This window comes from Chrysochloris asiatica, unplaced genomic scaffold (genome assembly GCF_000296735.1).
Source record: "Chrysochloris asiatica unplaced genomic scaffold, ChrAsi1.0 scaffold00002, whole genome shotgun sequence".
NCBI classification, from domain to species: Eukaryota; Metazoa; Chordata; class Mammalia; order Afrosoricida; family Chrysochloridae; genus Chrysochloris; species Chrysochloris asiatica.
Genome location: NW_006408520.1, coordinates 20,566,972 through 20,570,622, shown reverse-complemented (window position 1 = coordinate 20,570,622; position 3,651 = coordinate 20,566,972). Strand labels below are relative to the sequence as shown.

At 36.0% G+C, this 3,651-nt stretch overlaps 1 protein-coding gene across 1 annotated transcript in view; it reads left to right on the top strand.

Moving 5' to 3' along the window:
- Positions 1–3,651, top strand: part of RPAP2 (RNA polymerase II associated protein 2) — a 171,078-nt gene that overhangs the window by 81,314 nt on the left and 86,113 nt on the right. Inside the window, exon 11 of the mRNA XM_006831052.1 lies at positions 3,021–3,101. Within this exon, the coding sequence (XP_006831115.1) occupies positions 3,021–3,101 (81 nt within the window). The remainder of the gene's footprint in view (positions 1–3,020; positions 3,102–3,651) is intronic.

The following is a 3,651-nucleotide window of genomic DNA, read 5'->3' as shown; positions in this document are numbered from 1 at the left end:
GGCTGCTGAAAGGATATGGGGATAGGTCCCTTGTGGTACAATGGTGAATGATTGTTATCAGGACTAACTGCGAGAATTGGAAATGTAAAGGTGGACATTTTGTAGCTAAAGGAGGAGAGTGATTGACTTGCAGTCCCAGAGATGGAGGCTCACCAGACAACAACATGGAGAGATGGAGCGGCCGGGGACTCTAGACCCAGAGAGGGAGAGGGTCTGTGTGCTGACGACCAGGGGGCAGGCTTGCTGGGTACACCCTTTAGTTGGTTGATGATGCATGGAGGAGATTGTAACCATGACAAAGAAACAATATACGATAGGATGGATGTAAAGCTAATGTTCTCCCTAGTAAACTATCACATAATTCACAATAAACCATGTAAAAAAAAAAAGACATGGTCAAAGTTTAACCATTTTAAGAAGTAGTATATAATCAAGAACTGATGATATTGAAGGAAGAAGTCTAAGCTACACTGAAGGTTTTGACAAAAACCAAGATTCCTGGAATTGACAGAATACAGATTGAAATCTCTGAACAAGCTGGTGTAGCACTGGAGGTGCTCACTTAAATAGGCCAAGAAATTTGGAAGACAGCTACCTGACCAACTGATTGGAAGAGATCCATATTTGTGCCCATTCCAAAGAGAGGTAACCCAACAGAATGCAGAAATCAAACATTATCATTAATATCATAAGCAAGTAAAATTTTGCTGAAGGTAATTCAAAAACTGCTGTAATAGTACATCCACAGGGAATTGCCAGAAACTCAAGCCAGATTCAGAAGAGAACATGGAACTAGGGTTATCATGGCTAGCACCAGATACTGACTGAAAGCAGAGAATACCAGAAAAATGTTTACTTGTGCTTTATTGACTATGTAAAAGCTGTGTGGGGTCATGCCAAGCTATGGATAACATTGCAAAGCATTGGGTATTCCAGAACACTTGATTGTGCTCATGTGGAACCTATACAGAGACCAAGAGGAAGTCATTCAAACAAAATAAAGGAATATTGAGTGGTTTAAAATCAGAAAAAGGTGTGTACCAGTGCTGTATTCTTTTACCATGCTTATTCAATCTGTGAGCCCTGGTGTGGCGCTGTGGGTTAATGCACTGGACTGCCAAGGTCGGTTTAAACCAAAAGGTCAGTAGCTGAAGGTTACCAGCTGCTCCTCAGAAACCCTAAATAGGGTCACTATGAGTTAGAACCGACTTGACAGCACTTAACAACAGCAACAACAATTCAATCTGTATGCTTAGCAAATTATCCAATAAACTTGATAATATGAAGAAGAGTGTGGCATCAGGATTAGAGGAAGACTTAACAAACTACGGTATGCAAATGATACAACCTTGGTTTCTGGAAGCAAAGAGGACTTAAAATACTTACTGATGAAGATCCAAGACCACAGTATCCAGTATGGATTGCATCTCAATGTAAAGAAAACTAAAATCCTCACCACTGGACCAATAAATAACATCATGATAAATGGAGAAAAGATTGAAGTTGTCAAAGACTTTAGTCAAGAAATCCAGTGACTAGGCTGATCTGCACAAGACCTCTTTCAGGTCTTCTAGAGCAAGCATAACAGATTGAGGACTAAGGTACACCTGATGAAAGCCATGGTAATTTTCATTCACCGTAATATGCATTTGAAAGCTGAATGGTGAATAAGGAAGCCTGTAGAAGAATTGATGCATTTGAGTTATGGTGTTGGAGAAGAATATTGAATATATCATGGACTGCCAGAGAAGCAAACCAGAAGTACAGCCAGAATGTTCCTTAGAAGCAAGGATGGTGAGACTCTGTCTTTCATACTTTGGACACATTAGCAAGAGGGGACGGTCCCTGGTGAAGGACATTATACTTGGTAAAGTGGAGAGTCAGTGGAAAAAGAGAAAGATCCTCTCAACAAGATGGATTGGCATGGTGGCAACTGTAATGGGCTAGGGTGTAGCAGTAGTTGTGAGGTATTTCGTTCTGTTGCGCATAGATTCACCTGACTCAATGGCACCTAACAACAACAACATCCCTGGCATACATATGATATATAATGTATGTACATTCACTCTCATCAATTCCCTCTGTTATAAGAAAAACCTAGAAAGAAAAACATGTTTTATATATATCATGTATATGATATTAAATATATACGTAAAAGGTACTGGAATTTTATTAACTGACTTTTTGAAACCTCTTTGTTTAGTAACACTGTATGTTTTTATAAAAATGGGACAGTACTCTATAGGCATTTTTAACCTAAAATCTAACATAAATATCTTTCTACACTAAAAATAAGGTTTATATTATTTTTTTATAGATTATTTCCTTTGCATAAAATTTTTTCAAGGTAAAACTATTGGATCTAAGAATTTCCACCACATTTTAAACCTTAGTTTAGAAAACCCCAAAGACTCAGTAAAAAAGCTACTAGACCTCATTGGAAGATTCAGCAAAGTGGCAGGATATAAGTCCTGGTGTGGTGCTGTGGGTTAATGTGCCAGACTGCAAAGTCAGTTTGAACTGCAAGATCGGTGGTTCAAGTTCACCAGCTGCTTCTTGGAAACCCTATACAGGGTCACTATGTCACTATGGGTCAGAAACAACTTGACGGCACTTAATAACAACAACATATAAGGGGGTTTCAAGAGTTCACGGAAAAATTCCACGAAGCCCCCTTGTATTACCAAATTTCTCTCTGAAAAGTACCAGTTTTTACATCACCAGTTTGGATATTTAGGGCACAGTTCCTTTGGACTTGTATTCTCTTCCTCTTAGTCTAATATCTGAAGGTAAGGTAAAGAGGTAAGAAAAATTAGATACATGGTAATAATCACAATGATTATTTTGTATCTGTAACAGACTACAAAAGGAAATGTGGAGTTACTTTCATTATAACTTGTGGTCACTTATAACATAGCTGAACTATTTGTTTGAAATCATGACTGCTTCTACCTAAGTGCCATATTACCATATAAAATTCAGACTATAATTTTAAAGGAAATATAATGTTTTATTTTCAGATTGCCTGGACTATTGGGGCCTCTTCAGATTACATTAGGAGATATATACACACAACTTAAAAATCTTGTCCGAACTTTCAGGTTAGTATTAAATAAACAGTTGTGTTTGTTTTTTTTTCAGGTGTTTTGACTTTCTGTAATTGCCTTGCAGAATCCATAAGTAAACTAAAACATGAAGAAAGTTTTAGGGTTCATAGCTTAAATAAATCACAACATTTCTTTAGCTACAGAAATAGATCTTTTTTTCTTTTTAGTAAATTTTGTTATTAGAAAAAAATCGTTTCCATAAGACTCAAGACTAGTATTTTCTTAAAATGTTCTTGTAAAATATCTTATTGTGAAGTTTAACCGATGACCAAATGTGTTTAGGGTATCCATTTTTTTTCTCTTTAACACTTCAGTGTCTTTTTATTAGAGATAATATATTTAGTTAATTGCATGTTTTACTTTTATAATTTAGACATTTCCCTCCTTGTGAAATTTTAAAATGATACTCTGCTTTTGATTCATCATCATAAGATGAAATAATTCCCCAGTAGGTGTTTTTCTTAAAAGATTTTTGGAAGTAAATAAAATTTAAATACAACTCTTAAGGATTGTTTTCTTTAATGTTATGAATCATAATATATTA